The 16,819-nt window shown below is 36.1% G+C and overlaps 3 protein-coding genes across 6 annotated transcripts; 1 reads left to right on the forward strand and 2 right to left on the reverse strand.

The window, feature by feature from the left end:
- Positions 1-1,368: 1,368 nt before the first annotated feature.
- On the reverse strand, positions 1,369-4,099 carry LOC107041061 (vacuolar ATPase assembly integral membrane protein VMA21 homolog). Its single transcript, XM_015261423.2, has 3 exons — positions 3,546-4,099; positions 3,362-3,467; positions 1,369-2,332 (listed from the first exon to the last, which is right to left on the reverse strand). Exons 1-3 carry the CDS (start codon positions 3,567-3,569, stop codon positions 2,196-2,198), a joined length of 267 nt encoding a protein of 88 aa, XP_015116909.1. The 5' UTR covers positions 3,570-4,099; the 3' UTR covers positions 1,369-2,195.
- Positions 3,992-6,105, forward strand: LOC107041060. The gene is made up of 2 exons (XM_015261422.2): positions 3,992-4,726; positions 5,648-6,105. The coding sequence occupies exons 1-2, from the start codon at positions 4,270-4,272 to the stop codon at positions 5,989-5,991; spliced, it is 801 nt and encodes a 266-aa protein (XP_015116908.1). The 5' UTR covers positions 3,992-4,269; the 3' UTR covers positions 5,992-6,105.
- Positions 6,106-6,325: 220 nt separating this feature from the next.
- On the reverse strand, positions 6,326-16,716 carry LOC107041059 (putative uncharacterized protein DDB_G0277255). Of its 4 annotated transcripts, none has more exons than XM_015261417.1 (14): positions 16,176-16,716; positions 14,585-14,696; positions 13,919-14,052; positions 13,753-13,851; positions 13,168-13,275; positions 12,888-13,001; positions 11,537-12,217; positions 10,498-10,951; positions 9,384-9,966; positions 8,271-8,393; positions 7,757-8,195; positions 7,307-7,507; positions 7,115-7,234; positions 6,326-6,666 (listed from the first exon to the last, which is right to left on the reverse strand). In XM_015261417.1, exons 1-14 carry the CDS (start codon positions 16,320-16,322, stop codon positions 6,478-6,480), a joined length of 3,504 nt encoding a protein of 1,167 aa, XP_015116903.1. In that variant the 5' UTR covers positions 16,323-16,716; the 3' UTR covers positions 6,326-6,477. The 4 variants fall into 4 exon arrangements, with proteins under 4 accessions (XP_015116903.1, XP_015116907.1, XP_015116905.1 ...); XM_015261421.1 differs by lacking the exon at positions 16,176-16,716 and adding an exon at positions 14,863-14,922; XM_015261419.1 differs by lacking the exon at positions 12,888-13,001.
- Positions 16,717-16,819: the final 103 nt, after the last annotated feature.

A 16,819-nucleotide genomic window follows, 5' to 3' on the forward strand; every position in this document is an offset into this window, starting at 1 on the left:
GGGGGGGGGGGGGGCAGGGAGAGGGCTTACACTGAGAAAGAATCATTTTTGATAAACATTTATTTACTTGAGAAAAGTATTTATTTCTTCAAAATCGTATTTCTACAATCGAGTCATTCCCAGACGAGCCTGATCAGGTTTTAATTACGATAATTATGTTGCTTTGGAGGATGACTATGTTGCTTATGACCTTGGATGAACTACTACAATGATTATTCATTTTTCCTACATTTCTCATTTTCTAGAGGGCAGAATTTTGGTTAATTTTTTAATGCTGATAATTAGGGTCATAACTAACATGATCATCTTGTAATGTAATTGTTATAATTAAAACTTAATGAGGATTGCCTAGCAGTGACTCGACTGGAGAAATACGGTATTGAAAAGATAACTACTTCTCTTAAGTCATCGGATATTTGGCAAAAATATATTTTTTTCTCAGTGTAGATGAGGTACTGGGGAATTATTTTGTTTGTAATTCCTCGAAATGCAACAGCGCAGGGACAGACAATTTTTGGAGGAGTTTAGGTTTTCAGGATTGAGGATGGGGATTAGGGGTATTGAAATTGAAATTCAGGGGTCGGGCATATCGCTGGCGATTAGGGGGGTTTTATATTGCCGAGCATTCCGGGGCTCAGTCGCATGTACGTGGGGTGCATTTATGGAATTTTTTATTTTCTGATCTGGTGGGGAGTTGGAGATTATGTTAGGGGTGGAGGGATGAAGCGTTAAATGTTGAGAGTGAATGTTGTCGAAAAAGAAATTTTTCTGTGAGAATGGTTATTGAAATTGGAAATGTTTAGATGAGCTATTGGCGAGGTAAATTTTTTAAATTACGCAATTATTTTAGTAATGAGTGGTTTTGGAGCAAAATGTCATTAGATATTTTTTGTTGAGGAGAAAATTTTCTACAAAAAATGTCTATTAAGATTTCATCCTAAAACTCAAAAGAGATAACGAAATAACTCATTAAAAAATCAAGAAAAAAAATCTCATGCAAATTTTGATTAATCAAATCCAAATAATCCCAAGATGACTGGTTTTAGGAAAAAAATGTTGTCAAACATTTTGTATAGAGAAAATTTTCAACTAAATTCCATGAAATTTTCATGATAATTTTCATTTTGAGAAATTAATCTAGAACTTGAAAAAAATAAGTTATTCCTTTAAATTAAATGTCCTATCGACCTAATTAATCAATTTCATATTCAATAATCTATACAAAATTCCACATTTACGGTTTATCGCTTCATCCCACAATTATTTTTCCCAATCGTCCTCCATCCACAATCAAATTCGGTGAAAAAAATGATGAATCAACATCCAACGCCTGAAACCAACTGTACATAAGTGACAAAAAACATAAACTATCATTCAATTAGTTCTTTATTCACGTCCATAGAAAATATTTCTTCGCTACACGAGACATTGATATTAAGAAATAACTTGTCACTATAAATGGTTAAATTGTTCGTACAGCCCTTCCCTCATTCTGTTCACAAATATTTACATCCAATGAAAATTGTTCCTTGTGTATCCGAAATTTAGGGAAAATGAAATAACGTAACATGATTATAATTATTTATGGTGAAATAAATGAGTTGCTGAACAATTATAACGATAACAAAGTGCATTGCTTTCTGTCGCCATGTGCTTTTTTCATTTTTCAGGGTGGGAAATGCTTATTGAAGTGGTGATACATGAGGGAATTTCCATAATTACCACTTCAATGCAGGAATAATAGAGAAACTAATGAACAATTGCGGTAGATTAGGTAAATTAAATAGCCATGGTATTCATTTTTCTATTAATTTAGTAAATTATGAGCTTTGAAATAGATTTTCAATTTAAAAATTTTTTTTTCCAATTAAAAATTTTTTTTAATCTTTAATTTGTAGAAAATATTGATTTTATAAGCTACTGGGGAATAAAAAATCCAGGGGGATTGATCTAATATTTTTTGGAATGCGCTTTATCAGGTTGAAAAAATGTTATTAAACATTTTAGTTAGAGAGAAATTAGACAGCCATGGTATTAGAGTAAATTATGAGCTTTGAAATCAATTTCAAACGGGAAAAAATAGTTTTTTAAATGAATAACTGAATATTTAATTTGCTATACAATTATTGATCTCTAACACATAGAAAACATTAATTTTATAATCTAATGGTAGAAAATAAATCCACGGGAATGATCTAATCTTTCTTGGATTGTGCTTTGTCAGGTTGAAAGTATGCTCTGTAAATAAATGCTCCTAAAGCCCCATGGAGTACCAGTACTGCAACAATTGCAGAATAAACATTGCTTGGAACAGTGTTCAAACCCAATAGGCCTGAGAACAAAAAAAAGATGCATTCATTGAGAAGTTCGAAAAATAAACCAGATAAATGAATCGTTCAGTTGAATAAGAAATCATCAATATCGATCCAACGATGCGATTTAGATGAATCAAAACTCATTTTAAAGTTTGAAAGAATATCTTCAAAATGAAAAAAAATCAGTGAATTTCACTCTGCCAGTCTCGAGCAATTGATGATTGAAAATGGTTCATTTAGCCTCAGCCCTGAATAAACTATATGAATCAAATAAATAGTTTTAAGGATATGCAAGTGCTTTGACTATTTTTTCTCCAGTGAAATGCTTTCCTACTTTTGTAGTCAAATATCAGAGCTCTCATTTGAGCTCCATTTGCAGATCTGAATTTGAATCTCGATACTGAACCGTTAGAAAACATTTTAAATATCTGAAAAAAATTGCAATAATTGAAAATTACGAGCAGTTTTTATGAATAATTTATAAACAATCAATTTTCCACCATAAAAATAATTTATTTGGAATCGTAAAAAAATTATTTATATTGAGAATTTTACTCGAAATCGATTTCATGGCTGAAAAGATCTGTTTTCGAAGGTTTAAACAATTTCAATTATTTCTTTATAAACAAAAAATGTTTTAAAAAATGATAATTCCGTGTAAAATGTAGTTTTAATGACGCTGAATATTCGCAATTTTTTAAAATTTTCTTTACGCAATTTAATTGACAAATTTGATGATTGAAAGACGTTGAACCTATAGTGTGGTCTGTATCAAACTGAAAAAGATACTTGGTTATCCTTAAAGGTATAAATCAGTGTTTTCTTGATTCTAATGAAGCATGCACATAATCAAAACATTTTCATTGGAACAAATACATCAGTTCTTGAATTTCCACCGAAAATATTGTCGAAACGACTAGAAAAATGTAAAGTAAAATTTTTTTTAATTCAAAAGCATCATTTCTCCGAGTGCAGCACTAAACAGAAGTAAAAAATAAATATCCACGAATTAATACGCAAATAGATGATGAATGAGTTGCGCTTACCATCGAAGATGAACATTTTACTCAGAAAAAATGACAAAACTGGTAGGACGATTATAACAACGCAATGATACAGCACTGTTCTGAATATTTGTAACTCCGGTAGTTCCTGAAGAAATTGTTGAATATTATTATTGTATTGTTTCGATTAAAGTTGACATGAGTGAAGATAAAATGATTAATGCACCTGTATAACCTTTCCCGAAGACATCTTCGTGTATTTCTCGATCTATTCTACTTTTTTGGTCACAAATTCTGACTTCTCCCCTCGAATTTCGAGTTCTGAGGTGGAATCACGTGAAAATATCCGAGTAAAATCAGAAAATCGAGGATTTCACGAAGTTTGTGAGAATGTACTTTACAAGTTTTCTCGCTGACATCGTCACTAGGGACGTAAATTAACGGTCGTTTTGACGGGCGTCGAGTCGATGGCAAAATTGACAGTTCAAAGAATTTTACATTCCATTCGCGCATGTTTAAAAACAGCATCAACACCCCGAGACGACGCTAGTGTTAAAAAAATCGGTAAAATGACGGTAATTTTTGACAACCAACCATCGTCGCTCCGGATCAGAGTGGGGAAAGTCGGAAGCCGAAGAGAGCCGAACGGTTTTCCCTTTCAGTCGGGTAAAACAATCGCAGAGACCGGCCGCATGGTCCCGCGTCTCTCCAAAAAACAATAATAATCCCTAAAAAAATTGAAAACAAGCCTCCAGGAACAGACCACTGCCATCACGACAGCCCCCAACGATCCCCGATCACCCCGACATCCCCTTGACCCCGATAATTTCCACTTTATCACGATAATTCATCTGCCTGACCCCATCGGACGCTCAACAGGCCCTCAAACAGCTCAACACAACAGCAATTCCAAATTCCTGACCCCTTGATCCCTCAATAAAGCGTAAACAATGTCGGGGATGAGTGGAACGAAGGTTCTTTGCAGTAATATTGGGCCTTCGCACGTCTCCTCGAACGGTTATTACGGTTATGTACCACCGATCGGTGAATTTCCGATGTGTCCGACTGATTCACGAGGTGAAAATGCAAGTGTTTGTGTTCAGAATTATCACAAATCTGACGACTTGGGGCTGACGACGATTGGAGGAGTGGAGAGAGCGGTGCACAGCTATCAGGAGAATTATTACAGTACCATGAGCATGGAAATGGAGACTGAGGAGCATTGTAGTGGTATGGGCATGTGCTGCCAAAATAACCATTACGTGATTCCAGAGATGGCGAGTGGCGGGAAGGCGGTGCTGGGTGGTGGAGTTGAGGGGATGAGTTTTCATGGCAGTCGCAAACGAAACTGCGAGGATGGGGGAGAGCCTGGAGGACGGGAGCTGCTCATGAAGAGGTTCAAAGGAGGTAGGGGAGACTTTTCGTTCGGGGAGCGGAGCGTTGAGGGTTTTTTATTTCAGAATATCCAAGTAGCTTTTACAGTTTTCTCTTTTACATTTTCAGTCATCAAATTTATCAATTAAATTGCGGGAGAGAAATTTGAATAGAATCATGCATATTCAGCGGCATTAACATTACATCTTGATTTTTAAATATTCGTTGTTTGTAAATAAGTGATTGAAATTTTTTAAACTTTCAGCTACCTTACTTTTTAAGGCATGAAATCGATTTCTGATAAAATTCTGAATAAATTAGGAATAAATTTGTTACGATTCCGAACAACTGATTTTTTTGGTGGAAAATTGATTGTTTATGAATTATTTATAGAAAATGCTCATTTTCAAAAATTGTAATTTTTAAATTATTCCATTAGGCTTTCTTCAAAAGTAAACTTTCCAGGTTTTTCAGATTTTTTAATTTTTTTTTCACGGTTCAATATCGAGATTCAATTTGAAATCTGCAAAGTTTACATAATGAAATCATTGTAAAATGTCCGAAAAATGAGCTTCAAATGAGAGTTACGAGCGTTTTAGGGGAAAATGTGAGAAGAGATTTTTTGTGGCAAATTTCGAAAGCCGTAGAAAAGGTATTATGACATTTTTCCTTAAAACAACTCCCTACGAAGATATTTCCAAAATAACAAAATGAAATTTTTTGTTCGATATAACAATAAAATTGATGAAGCGATTCCCTCCATTTGTTGATAGATTTAATGTTCTGGAAAATACCCATAATTTTCCAAAAATAGCAAATTGTAAATGATATCATCAATCTTCCTCCAAAAGTAAACTTTCTAATTTTTTTCTCAATTTTTATTGAAATAGATCTGGAAGTCACACAGTATGCGAATTCTAATAAAATGATAAAACAGCGGCTTTCGTTTCAGAGGCGGTGGTAACAGCCGCGTTGACCATGGTCCCAGAAATCCCCGAGAGCCTAGATCACCACAGATGCACAATGACACGTCACCACTATATATAACGCCCCATCCACTGACTCTGACATGTCACTCAATGCTGACGAACGATCGCTGCACACAGGCAGCAGGTAAACCTCATAATAGTCATTTCGTTAATAATGAAATTATTGATTGTGAGAGAGTGAGCGACAGATGCACCAGTGCACATGGCAACGAGTATGAGACAATGCTCATGGAGACACACGGTTGCTCGGTCTACCATCATCAACGTCAGCTGCAATTTGATAATGGTACTATTGAGACTGAATTCTGATAGTCTCGTTCATTAGCATAAGTCCCTTTTTCACTACTACCTGTGTGCTGCAAGGCATTTATTGTTAAATAACTTAACATTGTACTTTAAATAAATATATACTTTTCTATGAAATTGAAGGTGATTTTGTTTTTCGATTTTTTATTTATTGTTCATCTGGCGTTACGTCTCTCGTCAGGGGGATTTGAACCCACAACGTTCAGATAACTGAGCTGATGCTCTTACCAGTTGAGCTACCACGAATTTCCACTTCTATGTTTTATTTTTTATGAATTATTCTTCACTCAACAGAATAATTGATTAATTAAAAATATAGAAATGAATGGATATTTCGTTTTCGATATACTTCAATACAGTTTATTACAACGATTTAAGAAATAACGTTACAAAGAGTTGAACCGACAGCATTATCACGAAGAAATTAATAATAAGTAGTTTAAGGCTCACTGGCGAGAACAGGAATGAAGGAGAGGGAGGGAAGCACCGCTAGTGATGGAGGAGTCTCGTGGGAATTCTATCCAGTATGGGGCTGTCACCGAAAGCTTCTTGGTCATTTGGATCCTGACCAGGGAATTGTTCTCTGTCTAGTTCTACAGCTGCAGCTCCTTGAACTGGGGCCATGTGGGAGAGCGGCTCATTGTCCTCTCCTTCGTCACTTCCTTCATCGAAGGAGTTCTTGAAAGCAAATAATTCGTGAGGCCAGAGAATTGTGAAAAAATGAAAATGCGATGAACTTTTCAAACGTGAATAACTCGCAATATTGGAGAATCGACAGTCTCAAGTTTCTCATAGAGTGAAGCTGCAAGTTTGCTATCACATCATCATTATTATCCTATTTAAAAATTAATTTCTTGCATTTGAGAATTGCATAATCGAAACAAAAAGCAAATAGCAATCTCGTGGAATGATTAAAACAAATTTCTCGAACCAAAACTGTGGGTTCGGTCCATGTTTTCCTCAAACAAACATTTTTCTAGACCAAATATCAATTCTTAACACCCAAATCCATTTTTAAAATCGATTTTTCCTCTTAGAATACTTGAAATTTTCACCACAAAATGTTTAACATTGACTTGGTTGACTCGGTAATCATCAATCACCAAACTATTTGAATATTCACTACCTGTTGATCATTGGAGGCGTCCGGACGGGATTGATCAGCTTCAGCCAAGTCCTCGTTGTACCCAGCGGAAATAGAAGACATCGAGGGAAGAGCATTGATGGTCTCCAGCTGCATTGCCCCCTGAAAAATCATTCATTGATACCGTGCAAATATTGCAAAGATCCTCTATCATTCTTCGTCCTCAAACATTACCTCAAAATCAAAATTCTCAGGGAATGGTGCAGCAATGCTCTGTGGCACCTGCATAGAAGAATGCATCGGCAAGAACATCTCCGTCAGGAGCGACTGACTCTCAACGTTTGAATTCATCAACGAACCCCCCCGTGCACCAACATCAGAGTCATCATCGCTGGATTGACAGCTCTCACTGGCTGTCTGATCCGGGACTTCATTCTGAACCGCAATTGAAATTTTTTCAATTAAAAAAATTGAAAAGATAAACATTTCTCAATCGAAGATCTCGCAAAACTCCAAAACTATCAGGTTGAGACGAAAACCCCATAAGACCTTTTTTGTAGAGAATGTCATAAGCTACAAAAAGTTCCTGTCACATTTTTCTCCACAACCAATAGTCCCAGAGAAATTCCCAAACAACTAAACCCATAATTTGAAAATTAATGTCAAATCAATCCTGATAATCACCAGAGGATTGCTGGAGGTCTGCATGTCCTGTAGAGCCCTCAGGGACCTCAGGAGCCTCGGTCGCAGTCTCTGATCCTCGCTGATAGCCTTGATCTCCCTCAGAATAATGACGAGGTAATCTGGCCTCCTCTTGTTGGCAGCAACCAGGGAAACTAGAACGTCTCGCATTTCTGCATTGAGATGACGAAGGGAATAAATGTCTTCGTTGCTCTCTGGGACCAATCGGAAGGACGAGTGTGCGTCCTCCCAGAAGTTCTCCACCTGCTGCATCTGTGCAGCCTCATTCGATAAAATATTTGTTCTCGATGCTGGGATCTCTCGCTCGTGCGACTGAATATTAGACTGCATTTGGAGGTTTAGGGAGTACTGGGCGTCTGAACCGGTGAGAGAGGGCAGGGAGAGATTGTCAGCAGCGTGCTCACGATTTCTCTTGTCTCGCCTTTGAATTGAAATTAAATTGGAATTGAATTGAAATTGAATTGAAATTGAATTGAAATTTTATTTAATTACTTACAAATGTGAAATATGAAGTCCACTTGCTGTTGTATTAGTCGTTGTGTTAGTATTGCTAGACGGTCCTGGCATTGAATCACTCAATGTTTTAGGGGTTCCAGACAAAAGATTCTGTCTGGAGTAACTAGAATCCACAAAACACCAGCAAAAATAATTAGTATAAATCATGCGGATAATTGTCAACCCTCCAAAAATCGAAACCAAAAAACACTGATATCTGAATTCTAGTAATGGCAGGAAACAATTTAATTGTTATTCACGAAAATGGAGATGATAAAACCACACGTTAGGAAGAGAGATTTGTCTCGATTACACTCTTCATCAGGCAATGCTCAGAGGCTTTTTACGTACCTATGCGAGGTACCTACCGGCTCCGTCGTTATTTACGAAATGTTCTGCCTTATTGAATGTTTGGAATTGTAGAAATAGGAAAGGGATCAATGAGGAAACGGGATAAACAGTAGAAAGGCTTTGAGAGGAGACGGAGAAGTGAATGAATGAATGGAGATTGAATCCGCGATTCGAAATACAGATTGTAGACATTTTATTGATCGATGTGGTATGAGGTACATTGAATTGCCCATCAATTCATCATTAATCATTCAATTTTTCTGATTTTGTGGTCAAAGGGATGAGTGAGCTTCATTTTATCTTTAGTTTTCGATGAATTTGTAGAAATTTTTTAAACGACATTTCTTCATCTCATCTCTTTTCCACACTTCAGTAATGAAATTGGAATTCAAGGGGGTAATCACTCATGAAATCTAATGTACAGGTCAAAAAATTCCAGAAAATCCTTCAAAATTGTTGAAATTTCAATGCAAAATCTTAAAATCTCACGAAATTTCTCTGAAGTCTCTACATTCTAAAAAATCCTTATAAATTTCTTGAAATTTTCGAAATGTTTGAAAATTAAAAAAAACAACTGTACATCTTAAAAACTCAATTTAATTTAAACCCTTTAAAATTAGCCTTTAACGTTTTGAAAGGTTGATTAAAATATAATTAAATTTATTCTTTAAATTTTTAATTTAGACTTTAAAATCTTTAGAATTTCCCTTCGTGATTACTCCCCCGCAAAAACCATAATCCCCCAAATAACAACAAATTTTACCTTCGAAAATTGTCCCAGTAGTTGTTGGCCCGATTGCCAGGTGGTACCTGATTGTTCAACTGCTGATGATTATGATGCTGATGAGAATTGGCTGAAGCTATTATCGGAGGATGAGCAGGTGTCTGTGAAGTGGTGGGTAGTGAGACTAGATTCGGTAGAGATGAACTAGGTGGAAGTGTTGAGTCCAGAGTGTTCTCCAGATGATGAATGGATCGACTCAGATTCGAGTAGTCCTCACGATTCTCGTTGACCCCAGGTGCTTGGGCCTGCCGAAACTGCTGCTGGAGTTGGGTTATAGCTGATCTCATTGACTGGAGCTCACGCTGCTGGGCCCAGAGGAGTTGGCAGCACTGCTGCATCGTTGTACTCATCATCTGGAGCTGTTGGGCTTGCGAGCTCATCAGTAATTGACGGTAGTACTCGGTCGAGTGGGCTGGACCTTGGGGTTGGGACACTGGAGGGGCCGACATGTTCCACCAGCTCGGGGGAAATCCATTCTCAATTGCTGGGACGTGGGGTCCGATGTCTAAGAGATTGTCCGTTGTTGATATACCGTCTACACTTGGCTCGTTTGAACTTCCGACTGTAATTAATTTAATTACGTGAGACATTCATTGGTGATTAATTATGAAGGGACGAATATGTAAAAGACAAAAAATGTATTTTTCAATCTGTCATAATTCGAGATAGATAAAGTAAAATTGGATGAGCCTGATGTTATTTTGAAAATCTTTCAAGAGGTATTGGTAATTGAAGATTTACTAGATCTGTAAATTTTCAATTACTTTCTCTCTGCTTTGAAATTGCAAATAAAAAAATATTGCATTTGTGTAATCAGTTTCATAACAATTAAAAATTACGCAGAATAGTGCATTCAACGAAAAAAGCCTGAATATTTTCAAGTTATGATAGTACATCTGTATTGTTGGAATAAAAAATGTTTCGTAATAATTTCGTCTACTTGAAAATAATAAAAAAATTAACGCATTTTTATTATTTCAGGGATTACGAAAAATGTTAATAATAAACCGAAACAAGATGGGCTGCTGGAAAACTAGACCCAATGCTGATGACAATGACGATGATTCAATAAGTAATTAAAAATAACACGCACCAATAGCACTAGGTCCAGGCCAAATATTAGCAGGTGTACTAGTGTGGCTCCTGTGTGAATTTGAGCCCCTCCTACTCCCCCATCCAGCAGCTCCAACGTCTCGGTTCACACTCGACGACTGACTCTGATCTTTACGTACCAATTCCTCCAGCTGACGTTTTTTATTCTGCGCCCTAGTCGCCTGGGACGCCTGGCCCTGATTCTCATGACCACCTGGTGCCTGTGGCACATCCACGTGGGCATTATTGTTGTTATTGTGATTGTTATTGTTGTTATTGCTTTGTTTTTTATCGGAGGGAGTGAATGCAGCGAATGAGGAGGGGGACGTTGTGCCTGGTAAGAATAGCATTGGAGCTGGAACTGGGGGAAATGAGGAGGGATTCTTCAGACGCTGGAGCTCGGCTCTGGCTGACTGGAGGAGGACTTGTTGCTCTTTTAATTCACGAGTCACTGCCTGCAAACAAAATCCAATTGAATTCTAATTGAGTCGATGAATTTATTTAATTGAATTAAGTAAACTTTACGTTTGTTTGTGATTTTATTGACATTTAATGGATTTTTTTCTAATATGAGCTAATGTTTCTTTGATTTAACTAAAGAAATTACTTGTTTGACGAAGCGGAGAGTAAATTTATTGAGATGTAATGTTTTCTTATTTTGGATATTCTTTCAATTTTGACAGTTTATTGCAGTCTAGGATAATTCATTTAGAATTGCTGAATTTTCACTTCAAATTCTCTGATTTCTATCAATTTTCATAAAATAATTGACCGAAAATCTACTATTTCCATTTACTCTTCATCAAATTATGAATTTTAAATGACGAAATTTCTGGAAATTCTAGCCAAAAACCAACAAAAGTCTTCTAATTCGTCTGTAAAAAACTGAATCAAATTACATAAAACAAAAGAAAATAAGATGTAATCAAGTAAATTAAACAAATTGAATCGAGAGAATTTCCAACTCAACAGACGTGAAAACCATAGATTTCCGTTTCAATAAATATTAAAATGACAAAAAATAGTTGAATAAATTGTACCTGAATTTGTTCAACGGTCAGTTGCTCCTTAGAATTATTAAACTTCCCGGGACTCTCATCAGTCTCACTGTTCCTGTCAAAGGAGTTGAACGACGCAGCAACATCCCCATCTTCCTCCACTTCCCCATTCTCGCAGCACCCATTGATTGCCTCAGCATCGGTTTCAGATGTTGAATTGAAGGCATCCCTGACCCTCGTGGCCTCCTCCATAAGCCCTTTGAGGTGGGCCAACTGGGCCTTGAGGACCTCCAACTCAGCAACTTTGTCGCGTTCAGTGTGTTTAGAGTTCTCTGAACTGCAGCTGGCCCTGTCAGACAACTCCGCAGCCTGCAGTTCGGAAACAAGAGTGTCCATCTGCTTCTTTTTGTTCTGAAGCTGCGTTAATTTCCCTCTCAGGGCAATTGTCTCAGACTCGAGGGCGTCTGCATCGTTCACCAGCTGCTGCTGGGAACGATTCCCATTGTCATAGGGCAGGGGAATAGCTGCATTGGCTTGCTCGTTCTCCTGCAGGAGCAGCAGCTGTTGGGCCTGACGAGCCTCGTTCAATCTCTCACGAACTCTCAACTGCATCCCAACTAGGTTCGCCTGGTGCTCCTGGAGCTGCGCTAATTTACGCTGGGACGCCTCCATCTTCTTACGGAGCTTCGCCTCGAGGGGCTCTTCTCCATCCTCTCTATCGATCTGCGATAATTATAGTATTGTTTATTTGCATTGTTTATTTTTGTTTGATAAATGGATTTGTTTGAGCGGTGCAGAAAGGGGAGTGAAATAAGGCATCTTCAAGCGATATCTCCTGATCAAACAATGCGATTCGGATGAGTCGGAGGTCATGTTTAAGATTGAAAAAATATGTTCAAAATGGAAAAAAAATCGGGGAGTTTCACTCAATCGTTGTAGAATTATTGAAGATTGAAGATAATAAGAAATGAAAAAAATTAATGTACAAAAGCAAGTAGAAAATTAGGAATTGTGAGGGTTTCTGAATTAATGAACGTTCATTTACGTAAATCAGTGATTTTAGGGACTCTTCAATTATTTAACTTCATTTATTTGTTTAAATAATGAAATGAACATGATAATTGAAGAAACGAAGATTCGTTGGGCTCAGAGATGTGGGAAGTGGAGTGAAACAAACGAATCTTCAATCGTCAGTAACTTCAGATCAAATGATACGATTTGGATGAGTCAAAACTAATTTTAAAGCTTGAAAAGTTATCTTGAAAGTGAAGACAAAACTGGGAATTTTACTCAGCAGTTCTGGAGTTATTGACGATTGAAGACAGATACTTTTCTTTTCCTCCAAAAATAATATTATTGATTGGTGAATGAAATTTGTTAGTAATAAACGCACCCTCTGATTAATATTAGATATGACAAAATTATCTTGAGAGCCAAGCATGTCTAGCAGTTCAGTGAAACACTTCATCTGGCTGGAGCACTGGGACTGGCGGTCATCGGGCTTTAGCTGGAATTCATGCTGTTCGTTAGTGAAAACTCGTCCCATGAATAATGTAAAAATTAAAAAAATTGAAATTAAACAAAAGCAAAACGAAAAACATTAGTGATCGATTTAGCGGATATGAAATGTTAATATTGGTATTAGAGTGCATATTAATGTTATGATATGACACCTCATCTGGCAATCCACGATAGTCCTCCAAGAGTTTAGCCAGTTTCGTCTCACTGTCACACAGATCCTCCACCATTTTAGCTAGTTTATCGTGTTGAGCACGTGCACGCTATTTAAATATAAATATGGGTAAAAATAGGTCTACGGTGGAAATACACTGGTGCACACCCAGAGAAAAAGTTCATCTGAACTAAACAAAATTTGTGTCAATCAAATTCATGCAATTGATTGATTTTTATTTGAATTTTTATTCATATGAGATAAATTGTCCTTTTAATAAAAAAAAATTTATTAACAAGTAATGATCCTTTATTTGGATCAAATAAATCGTTCATTTCATTTAGAAATTTTCATTGAAATAAATATATGAATTAATAAATTTATTGAATGTATAAAATATTGTTTAAATTAATAGAAAAATTCATTTGGATTGAGTTAATCTGCATTAAAAGAATTATTTCTTTCTTTCGAACGAAAATATTGTTAAAATGAATGAAAAAAAATCGAATAGTTTTATTATATTCAAATATGTCTTTTCTCTGGGTGCAGAAATGACAAATTGATCATTTAAAAAATAAACACTTACTGGATCAGAGGATTGGTTCAACGAGTCCATCATGGTTGATGTCACTCTGATATAGTCTCGGATCTGATTCAATCGGCTCTCCACCTGACGACGATCTGGCTGAGGATCAAAAATTCGTAAATTTGTTAATTTTGATTTATGAATCACTGAGACGATGATTTATTACCATTTTGTCGACATTCGTGGGTTTTGAATTTTGAAGGCTTGGAGGGGACTGCGCGCGTGAGTCCATCGGTTGAGCCATTTCCTGCCAGGGGATGTAATCCTCTCCAGTGTAATTGTACTGTCGATGGTATGAAGCTAAAAATGAATTTTAAATTTATTTCTGTTTTTTATTATTTCCGATTTATTTTCACATAAATACAACAACACGACTCCAATTGCAGGATTAAATCTATAATGACAATTTAACAATTAATTCAATAATTTCAGTAATGAATATATTTACGATTTATTTATTGCTAAAATCCCACTTTATTTCAATTAATAATTTTTTTCGTTACATAATTTTCGTCTTTTGTTAATGTTTACTAATTTTTTTATGAGATGAAAAAATGTGATAATTTATATTTTCTTTTTCTCTCTGTCAAATAGCTTATAGATCCAACAACACGAGCTCAATTATAGGATTAAATTAATTGATGACAAAATGTATTTATGATCTCTCTATTACTCACATCCCATTTCATTTCAATTGATAATATCTTCATGTATTTTTCATTTTCATTCTTGAAGTATTTTTGTCCTTTATTTATATTTATTAATCTCGTTAGGAAATGAAAAAAATGAAATAAATCATCTGCTTTATTTTGCCATGAAAAATAGTTCATACCGATATCAGCAAGGTCCTGATACGAAGTCGATGGAACTGACGATGTGGACCTCGCGTTACTATTCTTCGTGGTTCTGCCAGGTTCCCGGTCACTCACTGGCTGCCAATCAAGCTGGAAAATTTACCATATTTAATATTCAAATGGAGAAAAGAATGGACTTACTGCAGAAGGGAAGTTATTTTTTAAATTCTAAGAGTTGAGCTCTGAATTATTTCGCTTTGTGACACGAATACTGTCCAAATATGAATTTATTCGAGGGAAAAATGTAAGATATTACATGGGCGATTGAATTTCAATGGGTGAAGTGAAGAGACTGGTGGAGGAGCTGGTCCTCAAATGAATCGACTTAGAAGTCTCTGGATATGTATTCTTAGATAGAAATCCTCCCCACTGTTTTCATCTTCTATTTATAGGTGTTTCATTCTTTGGGCACTAACTAAAACTATGTTATTGCTATCTAACGCCTCGTCATCAGGGGTATTATTGTCTTTGATTGTAGTTCTTGCATTAATATCAACATTTATTCAATTTCAAACATTAACTTTAAAACTACGAAAGATGTTAACGAATTGTTTGTCGATAAAAATAATTGAAAACAATTGGTAGAAATAAAAATGAAATGGAGAATAATCATAAAGCAATCGGTTTAAGATTATTGTTTATTCCATTTCCATTTCTACCAATTATTGTTTTAAATCTTCGAAACAATACATCGGGTTGAAGGTACTAGTAAAAGTAGAAAAAAGGTAATTAAAATGTAAATGAATCTCATTATGATTAATTAATTATAGGGAAAATAAACGTCATTTTTGAAAGTATTCATTAGAATTATTATTTGTTATAATTTTGTTTTCAAGTTGAAGATAAGGTAAAATGAACTTTCTTAAATGATCAATATCTCCCGACCAAACGATGTGATTATGATAAATGAGGACTCATTTTGGATCTTGAAAAAGTATATTCAAAACGAAAAAAAAATTGTTGAATTTCACTCTACCATCTTGAGTTATTAATGATTAAAGTAGCATGAGTAAACCCCAGTTGAGTCGTTGAGTGTAACGAGGAAAATTAAATCCACAAAGTCAAAAAAAATGATTTATCATTGATAATTTTTCCCATGAATTCGAACTTTGACGACTGTAAAAATTTATCCATCAAGTCCATTCTTCAATTATTTTTAAAAAATAATATTCGCTCGTTTGACTAGGGTGTATCGACATAACAGGCCATTTCGGGCACGCAGAAACATAAATTATTTATTACGAAAGTTTGACACTGACGATAATTTTCATATGGGGCACAGAATTTTTATGAATTTTGTCTGACATTTCGCGATTTTTTCAAGATTTTAATTATTTCCTCACCTTCAAAAGTGCATTCTCTCATAAGACGCTATGTTAATTGTTCACTCCTAGATAACAAATAATTATCGACAATACCAGACTGCCAATAGAGCACAAATTCAATCAGAACCTTTCTATTCATGTTAACTTTCGTTTAGAAATTATTTCCGATTTTAATCTCCAAAATTCAAGTTGTGTTTATGCCACTTTAACAACGCCTCATTTTGCGCTATTTTCCCTTACGTACCAGGTTGTTGGGATGCAGTCGTCTGTCATAAGCAGTCCTCCCAACCTGCCTCGTCGCATTAGCAACATCTCGGTTCCGATCATTTCTCCTATTGCTTTTGGGGAGTGTTCCAGTCTTTCGGGGTCCATCATTAACCCCAGGAGACATAATGACGAGCTCTCTTCCTTCTCGCACCCCTAACTCCGCACAAAGATCATCCTTCGTTCACTCCGATCACTCTAACTCTCAAAGTCACCAACTGTGCACTTTCAGGATGGACTAATTGTCTTGAAAAAATTATCTACAGCCCCTCCAACGAAGCAATCTCCAAAAATTATCGGACAACCTTCACAATCCAGGATAATACCCCCTCACAACCATCTCCGCAGCTCCAACCCTTCGCGATTGCGTTATGAACTCAGTTGCTCAATGGAAATGTTAATTACTCAAGTACTATAAATAAAAATACCCGTTGACATATTTTGGACGCGTAAGGCGAGACTATTTGCAGTCAATTTGACAGACGAGGGCGAGAAAATGCAAAACGAAATTCTGTCTAGTTTTGTGGCCATTTTTAAAAGCCGCAGACACCCTTGCCAACATTAAAAATCACTAGGGTTTTGGCGGCGGCAGGGGGGGGGCACGGAAATTCGTGGACAGTTGGA

This window comes from Diachasma alloeum, unplaced genomic scaffold (assembly GCF_001412515.2).
Source record: "Diachasma alloeum isolate Michigan unplaced genomic scaffold, Dall2.0 Dall_scaffold_00354, whole genome shotgun sequence".
Lineage (NCBI taxonomy): Eukaryota > Metazoa > Arthropoda > Insecta > Hymenoptera > Braconidae > Diachasma > Diachasma alloeum.